Raw genomic sequence first — 20,470 nt, 5'->3', positions numbered from 1 at the left:
ACCAGCTGGGAATTGGCATAGTCGAGCCTAGATCCAAGTAATGCATGGATGAGGGTCTTGCCGACCTGAGGGGAGAGTCAGTGGCGGAGCCAAACGATGTTTCAGAGAAGGGGGAAAGGAAGAGTGGGTCATGAACAGATGTGGGATAGAAAGGTCAGTTGAGGGGTCAAACAAGACACCACGGTCTAAATCCTTTTTGTCTAGCCAGATTGGATCAGTGAGGTGAAGTACGCATCCATGGAAGATAATGCTGCCAGGACCAGAGGTATGAAGGCATTGACCGTAGCCAATCAGGAGGGCCTCAGTCTTGTTGACATTCAACTGGAAATAAATTGGCTCTTATCCAGAATTTGATGTTTGACAGACATTCAGTCAGGACAGCAGTGATCTTTGAATCGAGGGTGGCGGCAGAGAGATAGAGTTGGATGTCTTGTGGAAGTTGACCCCTTGTCTGTGGATGATGTCACCTCGAGGGAGCATGTAGATATTGAAGAGGAGAGGACCGAGGACAGAGCCCTGAGGAACACTGCAAAAGATGATGCGGGGGCTGGCGGAGAAGCTGTTCGTGGAGAAATTGGAGATGGTGCGAAAGGTAGAATTTGAACCAGTCAAATAAAAATAAATAATAATCCTTGCATTTGATATAGTGCATTATCACGTCTTCGAGACGTCTCAAAGCACTTCACAAGAGTATACTGTAAAGTGAATTGACTGTATATTTTCTGGGCAAAGCAAGGCAGCCAATTGCGCACAGCAGTGTCCCACAAGCAGTCGTGGATTGAGTGACCAAATCATTATTTTTTTTTGAAGGGATTATTACCCCCTGATTAGCGATCGCCAATCAACTAATCCAACTGGAGTAAGGAAACTTGCCTAACATTTCACCCTGCCCTGGAATCAAACCCAGGTCCTCTTGCTTGCGAAGCAAGTGCTCTAACCTCTAAACTACAAGATTCCACAAGGAAGTGACCATGAAGTTTTGTTGGCAAGAGTTAACTCTTGCCAACAAACAAACTGTCTGGCCTTAGTTTAAGGCTTGAAGACCCAAAATGTGAATTGCAGTACTTCGAGAGTGTAAACAACTAAGGCCAGACAGTTTGTCGTTGTGAACACTGACAAGCTTCCGACTGCATGTCAAGCTAGGACCATCCTACTTAATAGTAATAATCCTTGCATTTGATATAGCGCCTTATCAAGTTTTCAAGATGTCTCAAAGTGCTTCACAGAATATACTGTAAAGTGAATTGACTATATTTATTAGAACTTAGTAGACTTACCAGAACTTTGGCCTCAAGGGAGCAAAGTGGGAAGATTCGCAGCCATTCTGTAAGGGTCTTATGCACAGCAAAAATGGAAAAATCCTACCAGCAACTCATATTTACCCTAACCATTCACAAGAGTACCACAAGCAAATTCAGGCACATCCTGTCTACCTGGTCATCACAAAGGGAAATGTACAGAGAGGAAAAACACAATGACATATTTTCACAAATACCCCCAGGTAAACAACAAAGGAACCTAAAAATAGATTACAGATAATTTCTGCCCATAGAGCCTTTCTATAAATACGCTTCTAGTGCACACTATTGCTACATTTCTTCAAGTAATCGCACAGCCTCTAAGCTTCTTTTATTTAAAAAAAGACAATTTCAGGTTACATTTAAGTGTGCATAACTGGAAAGCTGAATCATCAATGCCACATGCATAGTTATCTGAACCTAACTTGTTTTACTTGACTCCACTAGATGGTGTTATTGAGCAGGACAGTGCGAGGCAAATCTTCATAAAGAATCAATCAGTGACTCACAATACAATTTTGTTTAATATTATAAACTACAACATTCAGTAAACGTATTGCCAAGAACATTTTTATGATGTCATTTACTATAAAAACATTTCAGCTTCTCCATCAACATGTTACTTCCCTCACTTGATACTTTTGTTGCAATGATTGATCCATTCCTTCTCTCAACTCCATTTTGCTTTATACTAATCAACCTTAAATCAAGTTGATGGATTGTAGGTTTTGTTTATAAACTAAGTGTGAATATGTTGGGCAAGAATCGAAATAGGAAAATGGAAACCAAATATTTAATGCTTGACGTTTACTGGAGTTTACTGCACTCCCTTGGGATGAACTGACCAAATTTGAAGCAAAGTAACAATCATCCAGCACAGAGCAAAAGCACTACTTGATTTATCTGAGACCAAAACCAATTGAAATTCATTCTCCTGATCCCTGACAAAAGACTTCACAACAGTGGAGTCTAAGGGTCCAGTTAATGTTTCAGTCATGGGATGGAGTCCCTTTACAACAACTTACATTTCACACGGGGTAGGGTCCCAGAGCACTTCACAGTGGCCGTGTCTGACAAGCCAGGGCGAGAGGGAGGTGACCATAAGCACAATCGAAAAGGAAGATCTTTAGGTGGGATTTGAAGGTGGGGAAGGAGGGGGCAACGCAGAGTAATTGAGGAGAGTTCCAAAGGTTCAAGGCAAAGTGTCTGAAGGCACAGCCATTGATGATGGAACGGAGGGCACAAGATGGCTAGAGCCAGCCGAGTGGAGGCAGTGGGTGGTGGAGTGCAGGGTAAGCAGGTTAGGTAGGTAGGGAGGTGTGAGGGCATGAACGGATTTGAAAATGAGTGAGAGGATCTTGAAATCAATCTGTTCGGTGATTGGGAGCCAGTGGAGCCTGGCAGGGACTTGTGTGATGGTGGTAAGGAGTTCCGTGGGGGTGAGGATCCGGGGCAGTGGAGTTTTGAATTTAATTGTATTTTGTGTATGGTGGAGCTGGGGAGACCAGCAAAGGGGGCATTAGAATAGCCCAGCCAGGAAATGATGAAGGCGTGGACCAAGGTTGTGAGGTACGGACAGAGGAAGGCAATGTGACTGAGTTGGGCAATGTGATCATTTCATGGATTGACAAATCTCATAGAGTTTTTTGAGGATATTTCCAGTCAACTAGATAAGGGTGAATCAGTGGATGTGGTCGATTTGGACTTCCAGAAAGCATTTGATAAGGTGCCGCATAAAAGGTTAGTCCAAAAGTCGTGGAGTCCTGTAGCTCAGTGGTTAGAGCACTCGCTTTGCAAGTGAGAGACCTGAGTTCAATTCCAGGCAGAGGGCGAAACCTTGGGCAAGTTTCCTTACTCCACACGCCTAATAATAATCCCTCCAAAAAAAAAAAAAAAACAATAATTAAATTGGTCATTTTCAATCTACGACTGTTTGTGGGACATTGCTGTGCGCAATTGGCTGCCGCGTTCAGCCACAAATATACAGTCAATTCACTTTACAGTGTGTTCTGTGAAGCGCTTTGGGACGTCCTCCCGACGTGAAAAGCGCTATATCAAATGCAAGGATTATTATTATTATAAAAGTTAAGGGCCCATGGAATTGGGGGGAGCATATTAAGGTGGATTGGGGAATGGTTAACGTGAAGGAAACGAAGAGTAGGGATAAACGGGTCCTTTTCAGATTGGCGGGATGTGACTAGTGGAGTGCCACAAGGATCAGTCCTTGGGCCTCAGCTATTTACCATCTACATCAACGATCTAGATGAGGACATCAAAGTTAATATATCTAAATTCGCGGATGACACAAAACTAGGAGGAAGTGTCAACACAGAGGACAACCTTAAAAAAATGCAGCGCGACATAGATAGGTTAGGTGATTGGGAGGGTAAGTGGCAGATGAAGTATAATGTAGGGACGTGCGAAGTCATCCACCGAGGTAGCAAAAACAGTAGAACAGGTTATTTTTTAGAAGGGGAGAGATTGGAATGTGTTAGCGTCCAGAGGGACTTGGGAGTCCTTCTACACCAATCACAGAAAGTTAGTCTGCAGGTGCAGCAGCAATTAGGAAGGCGAACGGTATTTTAATAATAATAATCTTTGCATTTGATATAGCGCTTTTCACGTCGGGAGGACGTCCCAAAGCGCTTCACAGAATATACTGTAAAGTGAATCGACTGTATATTTGTGGGCGGCAGTCAATTGCGCACAGCAATGTCCCACCAACAGTCGTAGATTGAAAATGACCAATTTATTATTGTTTTTGGAGGGATTATTATTAGGTGTGTGGAGTAAGGAAACTTGCACAAGGTTTCGCCCTGCCTGGAATTGAACTCAGGTCTCTCGCTTGCAAAGCGAGTGCTCTAACCACTGAGCTACAGGACTCCTTTTTAATGAATAATGAATTTTAGTATTCATTATGAAAGGATTAGAGTATAAGAGTAGGGAAGTCTCGCTGCAACTGTATAGGGCCCCGGTGAGACCACACCTGGAATACTGTGTGCAGTTTTGGTCTCCTTATTTTTTAAGGAAGGTTGTACTTGCCTTGGAGGGGGTACAGCGTAGATTTATTAGGTTAGTACCAGAGATGAAGGGGATGAGTTACGAGGATAGGCTGACCAATTTGGGCCTATATTCTCTAGAATATAGAAGAATTAGAGGGGATCTTATAGAAACCTATAAGGGCATGATAGAGTAGATAGTGGGAGATTGTTTCCCTGGTTGGAGAAATTAAAACCAGGGATCACAACCTTAAAATCAGAGGCCAGCCCTTTTGCACTGAGTTGAGGAAGAACTTCTTCACTCAAAGGGTGGTGAATATATGGAACTCACTACCCCAAAGGGCTGTTGACGCTCAGTCCTTGAACATATTCAAGACTGAGATAGTTGGATTTCTTATTGCAAAAGGGATTAAGGGATATGGGGATAAGGCAGGATTAGGTTATTAGCTGGAGTTAGATTAGAAGATCAGCCATGATTGAATGGCAGGGCAGGCTCGAAGGGCCGAATGGCCTACTCCTGCTCCTACATGTTATGTTATGATGGAGAAAAAGCGGTCGTGGTCAGGGAATGAATGTTGGTTTGAAAGGAAAGCTGGGGATCGAACCTGATGCCCAAATTGTCCATGAGTTCGAAGAGTCTGAGGGAGAGCCCGGGGAGGTTAAGGAGTTCAAATCCGCAGGAGAGAAGACATTGACAGGAGCCAAAGCGTAAGGCTTCCATCTTGCCAACATTCAGCTGCAGAAAATTTGCGCTCATCCAGGCCTTGATGTCTGTCAAACAAGCTGGCAGGACATCAGTGGACTGGGAGTCGCAGCTGGAGGAAACAACTTAACTGTTCTGATTCAATTTTGTGTGCATCTTTTCTGCAACCACTTTCCTATTTGCTGCAGTCTGCTCAGACTGTTACATTTCAAGAGATCTAAACAAAGATGATGACATAAGGTTGGACCACACCTCCCAGAGAAGCAAAACACAAAATAACACTTAACAAAAATGCTGAAAATGCTCAATTCAATGCATCATGAGCTAAAGTGGTTAAAGTCTGATTTTTCTGCCCATTATTAGTTCCCTAGGGTTTGAAGCTCAAATTCACAATTAGACTGACACTCTAGTGCACTACCAAGGAGCACTGCATTTTCAGGGGTGCCAGTCTTCAGATGAGACTTTAAATCGAGATACCATCAATCTATTCAGTTTGACATTAAAGATCTTGTATTATTCAAAATAACTGTAGCCTATTGTTCGTCTTCATAAAATGTTTGCTCTTAACTCTGTGATTTTTCAGCTGCAGTTTGTTTTGTCTACGTATCAGCAGCAATCAGCAGCAGTTGGTCGGTTTCACACCCAATTGGGAGTGTTTTTAGAATCATACAGCAATCATACAGCATACAGAATCAGGCAATTCGGCCCATCATGTCCGTACCAGCTCTTTGAAACAGCTGTCCAAATTAATCCCACTCCCCCGCACTCTCCCCATAGCCCTCAAATTTGTCTTGCCCAAATATCTATCTACTTTTCTCATGAAAGTTGTTATCAAATCGGCTTCCACCCCCCCTTTCAGGCAATACATTTACAGATCCGAACAACTCACTGTGTGAAAACATTTCTTCTCTGGTTCTTTTTGGCAACTATTTTAAATCTGTGTCTTTTGGTTACCTACCCACCTGCCAATGGAAACAGTTTCTCCCTGTTCACCCTATCGAATACCCTCAAAATTTTGAACACATCTATTAAATCTCCCCTTAACCTTCTCTGCTCTAAGGAGAATAATCCTAGTTTCTCCGGCATCTCCTAATAACTGAAGTCCCTCATTCCTGGAACCATCCTGATAAATTTCCTTTGCAGCCTCTCCAAAGCCTTGACATCCTTCCTAAAGTGTGGTGCCCAGAACTGAACACAGTACTCGAGCTGAGGCCTAACCAGTGTTTTAAAAAGGTTCATCATAACCTTCTTTTTGCCCCTATTTATAAAGCCTAGTATTCCATGTGCTTTTTTAACATTTTATCTACCTGTCCTGCCATCTTCAAAGATTTGCTTATATGAACCCCAACGTCTCTCTGTTCCTTCACCCCCTTTAAGATTGTACCATCGGCTTATATTGCCTCTCCTCATTCTTCCTCCCAAAATGCATCACTTCGCATTGCTCTGCATTAAATTTCATCTGCCGTGTGTCTGCCCATTTTACCAGTCTGTCTACGTCCTCTTGCAGTCTTCTACTGTCCTCCTCACCGTTTACACTTTTCCTAGTTTTTTGTTGTACTCTGCATGAAAAAAATGGGAGGGTGCCTAATTATTCATTTATACCTTCAAAACTTTTTTTTTACCCTTTGAAGACCTTTTCGACAGTTTCAAAAGCTCTAAGCTAAATTGGCCACTGTGCTTCCGATAGGAGCCAATGCATAATATCTGCCTATTTTGGGGGCTAGTATTTGGTTGACTGTTGCCTACAAAAGCATTTATTTCTGACAACCCTGTTCAGCAGTATGAAATTTCCTATTTTAATTCCTGTCATCAACGTCCAGGTGTACTTTCCAGCAAAGGTCACTGGAGGATGGCCAAGGTCACTTCCATTTTTTCCCTTACTCAGCATCCAACCTTGCCACTGTACAGGATTGCGAGACGCTATCATGTGTGAAGAGCACTATACAAATGCCAGTTGTTGTAGAACACTATGCCTTACGATCTATACCAGGGATCAGACATTAAACAATTTAGTGCATTCTGAATCATTCAACAGTGACCTTACACATCTACTCCAACTTAAAACTGATTCCACTGTGAGCTGCACAAGCACATCTATTGTTTACATTATAAAATAGTTGGTGCGAGGGCCAAATCTCAGTGTAAAATTCTGGACCCATCCCTGCTTTCTAACTACTGACCCATCTCCAACCTCCCTTTTCTTTCCAAGGTCCTCAAAAGAGTCGTTGCTTCCCAGCTTCGCTCCTTCCTCTTCCACCACTCCCTTCACGAACCCCTCCAATCAGATTTCTGTACACTGTCCAGTGCCTTGGGACATCCTCCCGACGTGAAAGGTGCTATACAAATGTAATCTTGTTGTTGTTGCTCAAGCTCAGATATCACAATCTGTCCTTGTTACACTTCTCTTCAACCTCTTGGTGACATCATCCGCAACTTACACACAAACCCGGATGACACCCAACTCTCCACCCTCGATTCCAGGACAACTGGCATTCTGGCAGACTGCCTGTCAGACATCAAGTCTTGGATGAGGGCTAACTTTCTACAGCTGAATGTCAGCAAGACCAAGGCTCTCCTGATTGGCTCACCCCAGTGCCTCTGCATCTCAGGCACTGGCAGCATCCTCGGACACCCACTCCACCTCACCAAGCGAGTCAGGAACCTGGGTGTCTTGTTTGACTCTCTGCTGTCCTTTCTCCCCCATGTCCTTTCTATGACCCGCTCTGCCTTCCCCCACCTCCGAAACATTGCCCAACTCTGCCACTGCCTCACACCTTAGACTGCCAAAACCCTCATCCACGTATTCGTCACCTCAAGGCTCGACTACAGAAACTCCCTCCTTGTGGACCTCACCAACTCTTTCCTCCACAAACTGCAGATCATCCAGAACTCTGCAGCTTGTGTCTTCTCCAGCACCAGACTCTGTGACCCCATAATCCCCACCCAGCTCCACTGCTCCCCATCCCTCAGAGAATAAATTCAGAATCCTCGTCCTCACTTTCAAGGCCCTCCAACACCTTGCCCCCCGTCTACCTTTATGACCTGTTAACCCCGTCAACCTGTCCGCTCTCTCCACTGAGCAGACTCCGGCCTGCTCTATATCCCCCGGGCCCCTTACATCAGCGGCCAGGTTTTCAGCCTCTCTGCCCCCACCGTTTGAAACTCTATCCCTATCCCTTCACCTTGCTCCTTCCCTTGCCTCCTTCAAGGCATGACTCAAGCCCCTCCTTTTCGACAGTGCCTTCAGCCACTCTCATACCTCTCTGCCCTCCTCATCCTAACTCCCCCCCCCCTCCCCCAATGCTTCCTGACTTTTCAGCGTCTTGGGACATCCTCCTGACGTGAAAGGTGCTTTACAAATGTCATTTTGTCTGTTGTTGTTATATTTAGAACATGGGGCCAAATTTTTCTTAGATATCTCTAAAAATTAAATGCATTGTTTTCATGCAAGCTTTCCATATTCAGTTTCTCTAATCTACCTTTTTAATTCCAACAAGGGATTCAGTACCATTCTTGCTTTGATTCATGCTGAGCGAGACAAAGGTTTCTCTCTCGCATTAGTGGAGGGTAAAGACAGAATATTGATGGCTCATATTTGCATTTCTCCAGTTCTGTTGCATTTTCATTATGTGTACAGAATTACGTTGGTATATTTTACTTGATAGTTTTGCTGCCAGATTTTATTTGTTTGGGGATATCCTGAAAACAGATGAAAACCCTTCCCTGCAGATAAAACCATAGAAACCTACTGGCAGCCCTTAAGATCCAGGAAATCTCTCATCGATCCCAAAAAGGGAATTCCAGTCATCCCCCTATTAACATCCCTGCTTAATCAGTAGCACAATTGTGATCTATTACCTCAACCCTGTGTTTTGATCCATACATAAATATATGATTTTCTGCCTCCTACGTCCAAGTCAATGTGTACAAATTAAACATGGTTTCTGGAATTAATTCAATTCTAGTTCTCTCACAAGAGCTCCTATAAAGTCTTACTTAGATGAGTTATAAATAAGGTTTCTAAGCAGTACATATTTAATGATAAAAATCATATGGAGCCAAATCCATTGAAAGAAACAAAGTTGACTATTTTTTTTTTGTTTTTTAAAGAACAAACATATGAACTTATAGCTCTTTTTGAGTTGAGAGCAAACCTTTTTATTATTATTATTATTTAAAAAGGCAGTCATAGAATCATAGATTCTTACAGCACAGGAGGCCATTCGATACCTCGTGCCTGTGCCAGCTCTTTGAAAGAGTTATCAACTTGTTCCACTCCACCATTCTTATCCCATAGTCCTGTAATGTTTTCCTTTTTAAGTACCTATCCAATTCCGTTTCGAAAGCTATTATCGAATCTGCTTCTACCACCTTCTGGGTAACAACTCTCTGGGTAAAAAAAAATTCTCATTGTCTCCCCTCTGGTTTCTTTTGTCAATTATCTTATATTCCAAATCATTCCAAATTGTTATCAAGAGCCCCTGCCTTGAAGGAACATCTGTTTACATATTGGGTCAAGACAATATCTGGTTCAGCTGTGATGCTCTCCATGGTCTCACCTTTTCACTCACAATCCACCACCCGCTCGACTGGCACCGGTCTCCTGCTCGTCCCTCGCACACTCCACCCCACCATCAGAGATCGCGCTTTCAGCCACTATGCAGCGAAACTCTGAAACGTTCTCCCTCAATCCCTCCACCTTGCCCCCTCTCTCACCTTTTTCAAGACCCACCTGAAAACCTTACTCTTCGACCGTGCTTACGGCTACCACCCCCTCACCTCAGAGTCAGGCTCCGCCACTGTTAAGCTCTTTGAAATGCTATTCTGCTTGAAGGGTGCAATATAAGTGCAAGTTGTTGCTGTTAATACTTACTTTTAAGACTCAATATGAATAATGGTCATTTGATTGAGGTATTTGAGAATGCCCAGTGCAAATGAAGAGAGTTGAGAATGAGGAAGAAGAACAAACAGCAGGAATATTTAACTGGAATTAGTCTACAAGACAACAAGCAAGAAGATTTAGAGTGGTAGAAAGTTTGGTGAAACAAATAGCACAATGTGCAGCAAAGAGAGAAAATGATACCTTGATTAATTGATGCCTGGTTCAGTTAGTAGCCCTCATTCCTCTGCATCAACCGCTTTTGGACTGAAGCCTCACAGTCTTAGTTGACACTCCAGTGCAGTACTAGCAGAGGACTGCATGTCAGAGATGCCATCCTTCAGATGGGATGTTAATCAGAGGACTAACGTACCATCTGAGGACTAATGTGGACATTAAAGATCCCATCACAATCCTTGAAAAGTGAAGCGAGTTTGACATAGTGTTTGTCCAACAATCCTCCATTATGCTTGTGTAGCATATTATTGGACTGGTGCACAAACGCATTTTTGAGATATCTCAGCATGACAAAATATAATCTATTCTACGTAGTTAAAAGGGTTGCAGCATAACTCACAGTAAGTGATAACTTTTAACAATTATATTTATCACCCACAAATTGTACAAGTACTTTAAACAGAAAATAGTGTGTGCGAGGAATGCAATACCTAGAGAAGGCAGAAGTGTATTGTACCAGTAAAATCATGAGGAAGTTAGGATAGTTTTACGGTGAAGTGGATTCAGGGGTTGAGAAATCGAGTAATACAAGTTTTTCTTAACTTTGGGTTTGGTCAGATGGACCATACAGGTCTTTTCTGTTCCTGTCCATTTCAACGTATAATTCTCCTGCAACTCAAGGTTTCAATTTTGAAGGATATTCCAAAAAGTATAGTCCATCTTTCTCTAACAGAGCTCCTTGTTTTTCTATAGATTTCCAGCATTTCAGTTTCATATTGGATTTCAACCACCAATATTATTATAATTTATTATAATTGACATTTATTTTCACACAATTGTTGAATGTTTACTTCACTTGATTTAGGGACATTCAATATCATAATTATCTCAGAAAAGGATATATTATTAAGTAGTCTAAAGGGCACCAACAGACATTAGAAGATTCAAAAATATTTGTAATAATTGCAAAATGAATATTATTTGCAGAAAACCTGCTTTTTTAAATTTACAGAATATAGCACTTTTAAGTAAAGAAAGAATGTACGTAATGCTAGAACCAGTTCTAAGAATGAATCTATTGTAAAGGATTGTTATCAACTTGACTTGTTTTCCCTGGTCGAATTTTGATTTTAATAGTGAATGTTGAAGACATTAGGATACGAGCTGGGTAAGTTCCCCAATGTCTTTGGGGAAGATATCTGAGAACTCCTGATAGTGTCAAATTCTGGTATTAAATATCATTTCACCAATTAACATATTTACATTGTAATTCAATTTGTTCACATTTGTCGGTTACGATAACCCTTCCAACCAAGCTTCCTTGTCAACAAAAAGGGTGAGAAACTCTTCAAGTCATTAACTTTGACAATGTTGCTCACACAGGCTGAATGCCACTATTGGCACACAATCAAATTGTAGCACTTACCCGCATGAAACATTTCTTGCCCAAAGTATTCAGCACAAAAGACTCCACATATCAAAGAAAAGGATGTTGAAGTTTATGTAATTCTTGATATTTGTGTTTTAGAAAGGGTTTTAGACGATTCTCACTAGTGAATTATCTAAAAATATGGCAAAACTATGAAATATGGTACAAGTTGATTAGTTAATAAACCAAACAAGTTAAAATATTACGTAACATTTTCCATACATATATCTCAGGCACTTATCCAGGACTAAAAATGCCTCTTTTCCTACTATTATATGAAAGTATAATCATCTTCAGAGTGTTTTTTTTCGCACTTGAGGCTTACCTAGATCAGTGTTTGGTTCTGCCAGTAGATATCTGAATTTTTCTAGCCGAGACATTTCTCTTTCTGTCATTAATGGAGCATCTGATATATTCTGGTCCGTAATTCTTGCTACCAGTGGAATCGTTGGTCTAGAAGGCAGGGATTGCTGTTTTTGCAGAGGAGTCTTCTCAAAACCATCTGAACCTGAAATTGAACAAAATCAAATAGGAACATTTAACATCAACAGTTTTATACTATTTACATCAGGGTAGTCCAACTGGCGACACTCAGGCTGCATCTGCCCCCCTCCCCCCCCCCATTTCATCCGACACACCCACTCTCTCCGTAATTCGTAAATGTTATGTTATGTTTCTGGAAGGGAGACGCAAAAATATTGCTTATCTGGCCTGCGACGTGTCTCAAACAGAGCATCCAGTCCTCAGCAGCGAACAGGTTGGACCACCTTCGTGGAGTCCTGTAGCTCAGTGGTTAGAGCACTCGCTTTGCAAGTGAGAGACCTGAGATCAATTCCAGGCAGAGGGCGAAACCTTGGGCAAGTTTCCTTACTCCACACAGAGCCTCATAATAATCCCTCCAAAAACAATAATAAATTGGTCATTTTCAATCTACGACTGTTTGTGAGACATTGCTGTGCGCGAATGGCTGCTGCGTTCACCCACAAATATACAGTCAATTCACTTTACAGTGTGTTCTGTGAAGCGCTTTGGGACGTCCTCCCAACGTGAAAAGCGCTATATCAAATGCAAGGATTATTATTATTATTATTTGGATAATCCAGACCTAAAAGAACTATACACATTGCAAATATCCCAACCAATCCCCATTCACACCTATATTAGATAATCACTAGAATTTAACACCTCAGAATAAGGCTATTCAGCATATTGTGTCTGTGACAACTCTCCACAAGTGCTATCTGTTTTGTGTCAATTCCTTGCTCATCAATGGTTGCCCATCCTTCAGTTCCTGTAATCGTAACCTCTGAACTCCTCCCTCCAACTTCAGTCCCACCATTGCCTTTAAGTCTTGCCTCAAACTTTGAATACATTTATGGTCACCTCCCCCTTCCCCCACTATCTTGCTCGGCATCCAATCCAATCCTTGAAAGTCATGCTGAAATATTACCCTGCATAAAGGGTGCTATATAAATGGAAGTTGTTGTTATTTAAATTGGCATCTGTCTGGACAGATTTCCTTTTACTGTCAATCCACCTACATTCTGCAAGGGTTACCTGTTCAAAACTACAAAATGTAACAATTAAGTTTTCAATTTAATCGTTACTATGGCTGCATTTAAATCTCAAGAATTTTCCTTTTTTTTAAATGTTTAAGATTTTCTCCAAAAATGAAATCCTAAATATTATCAATACTGTTAATACAAATGATTCATTACTTCAGGTGCCACGTTTACGAAGCAAAGAGCTTCGATGAAGAGCAAATGCATTGTGGAGAAAAATAGAAAAAAGTTAATTCCACCAAAAATTTGAGTTTAAAGGCATCTAATAAAATACTAAATCTGTGAGCAACCAAGCCTAAATTAATAAAATATGTTGCCAATGAAGGAATATCAAATATTTTCAACATTGTGAAATAGAATCATTTTTAGCATAAGGGTATTTATAAAAATCTGTTTGGGCTGCAATGCTTCAGTAAATTTCTGATTTAATTTGTTGATAGACCTTTAACAAGTCTTAAAGTTGCTGGTCCAGCAAGTTTAACATTTAACCATGTTAGCAAAATTACACATATGCTGCTAAAGATCTTTTTTTTCTCTGCACTTGAATGATACTCAATCAGATGACAATAAAGCTGTTACAAAATTCTAAGCTTATTCAAAATGCAACTGTTCTACAATACATTGGAAATGTTTGGGACATTGCTCCTGTTATCTGCAGCAGATGAGACTATTGCTGGAAGATAAACTGAGTCATTCTGCTGAGGTCTATGCCATGCTCACTGCAGGCAATGTGAAGCTCCATCTGGGAGCCTGTAAACAAATTAAATCTCACAGTTGACTAATTCTTGTTTAAGTATGAATTAAAGTGAAATCTACACTTTTCTCATCATACACTGTATTTTTGTTGCAGGTTGCTAATCATCAGGGGGAAGAATGTCAGAGATGGTGAATGGAACATTTCATCCGCATGTTGTCAACCAGGATCAGTAATACTTTAAGGTTAGTAACTGTACAAGTAAGGTACGCTGAAATACACTTTATTATTTTGTTGCAAACATGTCTCAACCCACAACCTCGAAAAGGCAAAACCTGAATACACCAGGATGAATTATTTTCCATTTCCCACAATCATTACCCTGATGACTCAAATCAATTGCCATTTGTGTGCTGTATTATGGGCAGTTCCGGACTGGAGCACATTGCAAGTAATATCTAATAAAATACATGTAAAATCTAGATGTATAATATAGATACTTGTTACTGATTGTGCAGACAACGGCAAAAGGGAGGCCAATCATGAGCAACACGATAGCATCATGGAATAAGTGGCAACCCAGGGGGAAAAGAGATAAGCAATAAAGCCAACCGTTGTTGTGCAGGATTCCATACTGAGAATAGATTGTTGTTTCACCGCCATTACCATTATGTGGCCCACCAGCTTCTTTGATACTTCTCTGGCTTCGCCTTGCTCATGGGGAAGATCTTTAGTTAGCAAATAAATCACTTAAGGTGGTGCTTTTCTGTTCTTCACAAAGTGCATATTTCAATGTGCGATTATAATGGTATCCTCTCTATCATTAATTACTAAATATTTAAATGTTCCTTGATTCATGCAAATCAAACAGACTTTCAACAGCAAAATCACAACTGGCTAGATTGTCAACAATGGTTGCTAATTTGCTGGCCGTGGTGTGATAAAAAAAATTATTTCAATTGTATGATTTCGCATTTTACCAAGTAAGCAACTAAAAAAACTATTTTTTTCGAAGTCATTCTCCTCCCTTTAGAATGTTTTAATAAGACTTCAATTAAAATGTCAAGTTGCTTAATTCACATTTGTAATAATATCTTGACAACTAACCTGTTGATGTGTCAAGCTGCGCTTCACTGTTAGACTTCACAATTTTGTCAATTATACTGCATTCTGCTGGGTCTGGACTATGTAATTGTTCCGGTGTTGCCTCTACTTGTTCATCCTGCTGCTTCTGTTCCTGCAGCTTGCTGTGATTCTGAATTACTTTATTGGCTGTTTCCATTACAACATCGGTGTTCAGGTTTTCAGCAGCCATAGCCAAGAGGTCATCATCATCGTCATCACCAGCATCCCAAGCATCACTGGTAATACTTTCAAATTCTTGGAAAGTGGTAACTTTCTTTGTCTTTACTGCTGTTGACAGTGTCTTTGTATTTGCTTTAAATAAACTGTTGGGACAAAAAGAAACACAAATGGTCAATGAAGCAACACCTGGTATGAATTTTAACTGGGGCAACCTTTTTCAAATGAAACTCAGCAATAGAGAAGCTTATTTCTATGGTGAGGTGACCATAAGTGATTTTTTCAAAAAACACTATAAATTTCAGCTCTTGGAGTAGAGAATTAACATTTCCTCTCATCAATTTGAGTGCCCCATGTCCATGAGAAAATGTTATGTGATCACCACCCTAATTATTAAGTGTTTGTACTACAAAATTACAAACGCTTTATCCTCAACACAACTGCTCTTGTGCAGTGACAATTCTCAATTACATCAGAAAAATTATACATGATAAATGAAATACATGACGTAATGCAGTAGTTTTGTGGTTATAGCACCCTTGGTTCCCAGTCAAATGGAGACAAATCAAGCTTACTTTTGCATATTGTCACATCACTCAAATCTCTTGTCAAACAAGATCAATCTCAAAATGTGGATTTGGCTTTGAATTTCTTGGATTTTAGCGTTGTATAAAATCTCACTGTTTAAGAACAGTTATATTAGGAAAAGATCTTAAGTTTATGACAACAAACATTGCTGTTACAGTGAGTGACTCCATTGTAATGCAGTGTTTGTTACTAAAATTATAACTGTTTCCCTTCTGAGTCCTAAAAAGTCACCAATGATGCCATTTTCAGCTTCTTTTGTCTTAAGGTCTACCAACATCCAGTACCTGCCAGAACAGAACTAACATATAGTTTTCTACATGCCACCATCATGTCTTCACCTGTTCTTCATTTGAAGAATATTTTATAAATATAATAAATTACATGGACTATACAGTAACTTAATAGTAATCCTTGCCTAGCGCCTTCCATGTCAGGAAAAGATCCCAAAGCATTTCACAGGATATAGCGTAAAGTGAAGTAACTGTGTTTTGTGGGTGAAGGCATCAGCCAATTTGCACCAGCAATCTCCCACATGTAGCCATGAAGTAGGTGACTAATTAACAGATGAATTGCTAAACTCTTCACTTAGTGTTGAAAACAGTCAAAGTCATCAACCTTTCTGATCTCATTTTGATATACTGTAAAAAAAAATTGTGGGAGAAGTAGTTGTCAACAGTTATTTAATGTGATGTTGCTAACACTGCTTTCTTCTTTTCCTCCTTCCATTCCACTTCCTCTGACAGCAGCTCCAACTTGAACCCACCAATTAAGTGGCAGAAGTATTGTTACTCTGATTAGATAAGTGGATCAAACAGAATTGTCACCTTAAATCGTTTAAACACCTCAGAAAAACTGAGGGAATGAGACTTTCAACATATAGTGCAATAACAGACAGAATATGACTTCTGCCCAAATATATGAGCACTACGCTTTTGAGAAGTTAGGATTCAAAAGTGCCTATTACTGACACTGGGCAAAACAAGTTAAAAGTACCATTTTAAATCACTGACATCTTTATTCAGCAAGCATAAGCGCACATATAAACAGAGTACCTAAGAGAGCTCAGAACATAAATGCAAAATTTACTTCTTTCCAATAGTAAATATGTTGAACGAATTTCCAATATGAGTGGACTAATGCTTGTTAATTGTTTTAAAAATAAAGATGCTTAGGAATGGGATTGAAGATTACAAGATAAACATAAACAAATGCCCATGAAACATTATTACTTTCTGTTCTACTTCTGTTCTAGAGTCTAAAGTGTCTAACGTTGAAAAATTCAGTGTTCAAAGGGTTTATCAGGAGAAAGTAGTGTTCAACGTGCATTAAAGCATTTCCAGCATTCAAAACAAATACACAGCGCATTATACATACTTTGCATGTAGCAGAGGATCAAATGGAGGATGCTGAGCTCCATATACATGTTGTATACTGCAAAAGATGGAAGCACAGTTTAATGTCTATAAAACATGGTGATCAGTAAATTCTAGTAATGTAAGCATTTTAAACAGTAGAGATTATCAAACTTTAAAAAAGATGACAGCACAAAATACTTCCCATTAATTAAAATTAATTTAATGATGCCGAGTTTATTTTTTTGCTACACAAAAACAGTACAAGCTGGGGCAATGTGAAAACAATTCCTGGTCATATGAATTCCATAGACCAGACAGGTAAGCAACCAACCTGTGAACACTACTACGCATTGATAAGAATGTACTCATTGGTCCACACAGTAATTGTTCAATGTTCTGGCTACTGTCCAATGCACCCATGTGCATTACAATCCCCCATGCTAAATGAATACAATTAGTGAGGGAACAGGAGATACATTCTTGTAAATTTAGATGAGATGTTACAAATGGCAAAGTCCATTAATTAAATTGACTAGCAATTGAAGAATCAAGGAACAATTATTCAAGGACAGATTTTTCTGAGGAAAATAAATGCATACCAATTCCAAAAAAACATATATTTAACAATACAATTTAAAACAAATAAGCCAAATCTACAAATTAACTCAAGATTCCCCACTTATTATCAACTAATGTAACTTTGCCATAGATTACTCATTGCCATTTTGAATACTTGTCAGCAGTCTCCTATTACTGAGACCTTTCTTTCAATAACATTTTAGAGATTTGAGAAACAAAAATAGAAACACTGTACTGTATATATTTGCTATAATCAATACATACATCTGCATGTTATTCATTGTTTATAAACAACATGTACGTGTATTTGTAGATTTTCTCAAAATCCAATCCAAAGGAGAACTTTTGATAGGGTGTGTGAGAGAGAGAGCAAGGAGGAGTAAAAAGTGTAAAATTGAAGCAGAAACTGCTGACAAGAGATTGGGAGTGGCTGGCATTTGCAATATTTCAAATTAGTACAGTGATGAGCACAGAGGTAGATGTAATTAGTTCCTATGCCAAATCAGAACCAGAATGCCTCAGTCATGTACATAAAGATTTTAAAAGAAATTCAGATCCTGTTGCTCCTATTGCTCGAATTCAAGATCCTCACCCACAAGGCCATTCACGGCCTTGCTCCCTCCTACCTCTCCGACCTACTATCTCCCTACCTACCCACCCGTACCCTCCGTTCCTCTGGCTCCGGTCTGCTCCACATCCCCCGCCCCAACCATCAGTGGCCGGGCCTTCAGCCTCTCAGCCCCAAGGCTCTGGAACTCTATCCCCCAGTGCCTTCGCCGCCTCCTCCCTTTCCTCCTTCAAGGCCGGTCTCAAGACCTTTCTCTTTGACCGTGCCTTCAGCTCTCCTCTCGACTCTCTACCCCCTCCTCGCTCCCTCCCTTCCCTCCCCCTGACCATTTCCCCCCTGCTCGGGCCCTGACCCAACTGTACAGCGCCTTGGGACGTCCTCCCGACGTGAAAGGCGCTCAATAAATGGAATCTTGTTGTTGTTGTTATAATTAAGGTACTAACTTTAAACTGTGCAGTGGAAAGCACGAGTCATCTGATTAAAATAACATACAGTATATTCAATAATTATTGCACTGTACTCTTCATAAACAGGACAAAAAGCATGCTTATTTATTTCATAAATAGAAACTCATTAAAATAAGTAAGCTATTTTAAATTCGTACAAAATATTTTTGGCCAAATTGAAGTTCTGCATGCAAGTTTGGAGCACCCCATTACAGAAAAGGTTAGAACTATGGGAAGGGGGCAATGCAGATTCAAAAACACTTTCCCAGGATTTAAGGCATATAATTACAGTGTTTAGGGTTCTTTTTATTGAAATAGGATGAATAAAAAGGGATCTAAAGAGTTCTTCAATATTTTGAAAGTTCTGAGAGGATACAAAACAAGTTATCTTTATATAGTATTTTTCAGGTCAGGAGAAAGTCTCAAAGTGCTTGACACTGCTGGCTGGACACCTGAGCTGGTTTGGGAATTGAAGAGGGTGGAGCGGGGGATAATGACTAAACACACAATCAAATAAGTATGTTTTGAGATGAGCCTTGAACTTGGGTAAGGAGTGAGCGAGTCAGAGTGGCTTCAGAATGGAGTTCCAGAGTGGGAGCCACTAATGGTGGTTGTAGTAAAATGTGGTTTCTACTGATTTGTAAATTCCTAGGGAGGGGGACATAAGCTCAAAATTATCACTGGAAGAGTTTTGCAGAAACGTTTTTACACAGAGAGATGTTAGAACATTGAATGATTTGCCACAAGTGACTAATTTGTGTCTGAGACCAAAACATTTAAACATCCACTGGCCAAACATTTGAAGTGGAAAATAAAAGGACATGGGTGGATAGGAAAGAATTGGCATCGGAGTAACTTAAATCTAGTGGAGGAGCCAGTACCAGCATATGCTTAGTGGACCGAATGGCCTCCTCTCATGGTCGAATTCTGATTTCAAATGCTTATGTATGTATAGTAAATGGCCGTAAATTTGTTTTTAAAAAAATGAATCACATTACTGCAAAACAAATATCGAGGTGCTATCGGCCACCATATTCTATCAGACGACTTTGGGCTCCTTTAGTCATCGATCTCAAATCTATTCACCATCCCATATAAATGGGTGGGAACGTAGTGGCGAAACAGTCCTTGAACAGGTATTATTATTCTGAGATAAACTGGAAAACCACACTCCTGATTCCGTCACTCAGGGGCGATGGGGACGGGTGGCGGCTCAGTCTGACAGACACCTGACGGGGGGACAGAAAGTTTGGGACTGTGACGAGTTTGTAGTTTGAAAAAGTTCAGGATGTGGATTCTCCCGACACCTCCTCCTCCTCCTCCCCCAGTGTTTGCTGAGGTTCTCAGGCCTGACGTACCGCTGCAGCCCCGGTAGCGGCCTGGCCGCCCCCTGCCCACCCCCGGCACTGATTCCAGCACACGGTCCCGAGGGGAGGGCGCCTCCGCCCGCCTGACCCGGGCTTCCCGAGCAAACAGTTCACGAACCTTCCGGGGACCTTGGACACATTCCTCTTCCAGAACTGCCTCTTGCCGGCCTCGCCTGACATATTTCTGCCCGAAATTCCAGCTTCCTGCAGCGATGCTCCCGCGCGCGCTCACTCACTCTCACGGACTAGACAGAGAGTTAAGCACTTGAAAGCGGCCGCGAACCCGCACCGAGGGCTGTCCCCATTGGAGGCGCCTCTGCCTCACTCCCCGAGAGGCGCCATGTTGCCGCGTCCAGGAGACATCCCGACCATCAACGGGAATATCCGAGGTAACCACTTGGCCAATCAGAGGCGCCGTCTCCCCTTCTCTCTCTCTCTCGCTCTCTGCCCCGCCCCCAAGGCCTGGGTGACGTCCCTCCATACGTCACTGTCGGACGTCACGCGCCGGCACTGGTCACGCGCGA

General features: G+C 41.1%; 1 protein-coding gene across 3 annotated transcripts in view; it reads right to left on the bottom strand.

Moving 5' to 3' along the window:
- tbc1d22a (TBC1 domain family, member 22a) overlaps positions 1 to 20,394 on the bottom strand; it is a 237,953-nt gene extending 217,559 nt beyond the window's left edge. For 2 of the 3 annotated variants that reach the window (XM_042334835.1, XM_042334834.1), the window contains exons 1-4: positions 20,065 to 20,394; positions 17,006 to 17,062; positions 14,849 to 15,189; positions 11,811 to 11,993 (exon numbers count right to left, since the gene is read on the bottom strand). In XM_042334835.1, the coding sequence (XP_042190769.1) occupies positions 11,811 to 11,993; positions 14,849 to 15,189; positions 17,006 to 17,062; positions 20,065 to 20,126 (643 nt within the window). In that variant the 5' untranslated portion in view covers positions 20,127 to 20,394. The remainder of the gene's footprint in view (positions 1 to 11,810; positions 11,994 to 14,848; positions 15,190 to 17,005; positions 17,063 to 20,064) is intronic. The other variant, XM_007890990.2, reaches the window with a different exon arrangement.
- Positions 20,395 to 20,470: the final 76 nt, after the last annotated feature.

This window comes from Callorhinchus milii, unplaced genomic scaffold, assembly GCF_018977255.1.
Source record: "Callorhinchus milii isolate IMCB2004 unplaced genomic scaffold, IMCB_Cmil_1.0 Scaffold5, whole genome shotgun sequence".
Taxonomy (NCBI): domain Eukaryota; kingdom Metazoa; phylum Chordata; class Chondrichthyes; order Chimaeriformes; family Callorhinchidae; genus Callorhinchus; species Callorhinchus milii.
The sequence above is the reverse complement of the archived record's forward strand: the minus strand, read 5'-3'. Positions and strand labels throughout refer to the sequence as shown.